Source organism: Morus notabilis, unplaced genomic scaffold (genome assembly GCF_000414095.1).
Source record: "Morus notabilis unplaced genomic scaffold, ASM41409v2 Scaffold9640, whole genome shotgun sequence".
NCBI classification, from domain to species: domain Eukaryota; kingdom Viridiplantae; phylum Streptophyta; class Magnoliopsida; order Rosales; family Moraceae; genus Morus; species Morus notabilis.
Window position 1 is genome coordinate 1 of NW_010367528.1, and position 1,565 is coordinate 1,565.

General features: G+C 32.8%; 1 protein-coding gene across 1 annotated transcript; it reads left to right on the forward strand.

Annotated features, from left to right (window-relative positions):
* Window positions 1–3: 3 nt before the first annotated feature.
* LOC21383804 (red chlorophyll catabolite reductase, chloroplastic) lies at window positions 4–396 on the forward strand (the record flags this gene model as incomplete). The annotated part of the gene is made up of 1 exon (XM_010112560.2): window positions 4–396. A coding segment is annotated over one exon (393 nt), but the record flags the coding sequence as incomplete, so codon positions are not given.
* Window positions 397–1,565: the final 1,169 nt, after the last annotated feature.

A 1,565-nucleotide genomic window follows, 5' to 3' on the forward strand; every position in this document is an offset into this window, starting at 1 on the left:
TACCAAGACACCGAGTTGGAAACTCAAAGGCAGTTGCTCGACAAAATCCACGAGGTTAGGCCCTACTTCTCTCCGTCCCTCTACGTCCGATCCCTTCTTTCTCCGACAACAATCATGGTCAGAATCGAAGCTGAGGCGGCCGAGCGAATGGAGGAGATCATAAGAGAACATGTTCATCCCGTTGCAAAGGAAGCGCTTAGGATTTGGATGGATCAATGTGCTTGTGTGAAGAGAGAGGTGTCGCAGACCGAGAGAGATTATCTTCGAAAGATGGATGAGGTTGTGAAGACGAACACCATTGAGGCGGATTTGGCTTCGAGCTTGCTTAGGTTGTTTGGACCTAAAACTGCCGACCGAGTACAAGCCGCCATTCGTGCAGTGTATTTCTCTACTTGATTTGCATGTCTAGTGAGGAAAGTAAAATAAAAATAATAATGATACAGGATACCAACTCTAATACCAACTTAAAATCAGTTGAATTTGTGTTGTTATTATTTTATTCATAAGTGTTTGAGGGATTGTCATCTAAGTTAATAATAATAGACAGTATGTAATGATAATAATTCGATCCACAAAAAAAAAAAAAGTAATAATACAACGTCTTTCTGTATCTTAAGTTGATATCAAAACATTGAATTAGAATTGTTGTCCCTTAGCACGACAGATGAAAAAATATAGTGAAGAATGTGGATTTAATTTAATAGATAATTAATATTATACTTAAGTTAGCTATATATATCTTATCTGACAAATTACAAAGTGACAAATTTAGTGGTAAATTTGTCCCGCATAAACATTTAGTTTGCTGTGACATATATATATAACGGGGCAAAGATAGTTCTGAGAGTTGAAGATAATTTATGCAAAAACGGGAGGCAAACATGAGACAAGAGCGCTTAATGTATTTTAATTGTTTGTGATTATTATACGCGTGCTTGTTGAGTGGTTAGTAATTATGCGAGTAAATTTACATGGTATGGGTTCTTTTTGACCTTATCATAATTCATTGTTGTATATCTATGTCTTATTATATCAGCGTAATTGTATCCTTGTGTTCTTGATTATTTTTCTATAAATTTTCTTTAAAGTTTTAAACAAAGCGAAAAATATTTATTTTTTTCTCTTTCATATTTATTTTTTCCTTTTTTTTTCCTCCATATGTTCGACTTCCATACTTGTGTGGGCTTTCTATGAATGCATATCTGCCAGCAAAAGTCTACCGATTTTAATTTGTCCGAGAGAATGCAATTTGATGGTGGATTAGTTTTGTAAGTATACAAGATCAAGCGAAGCAGCATAATATATTTCTAATCATCTCTATATAACAAATGATGTAATGTGCCAGTTTGGTTTATAGATTTTAAAGAAAAAAAAATTGAATAAAAATTAAAATTTCGTAAGAAAAGATTTGAACAATAATTCAAACATAAAAAATAAACAAATAGAATAATAATAATTAAAGAAATCAAATATTCACATTGGGAGGCTTTGGGTTACAAACAAATACAACAATACACAATATAACTATTTCAATCGCCTACAAAACTCTGATAGTCCTGATTTCA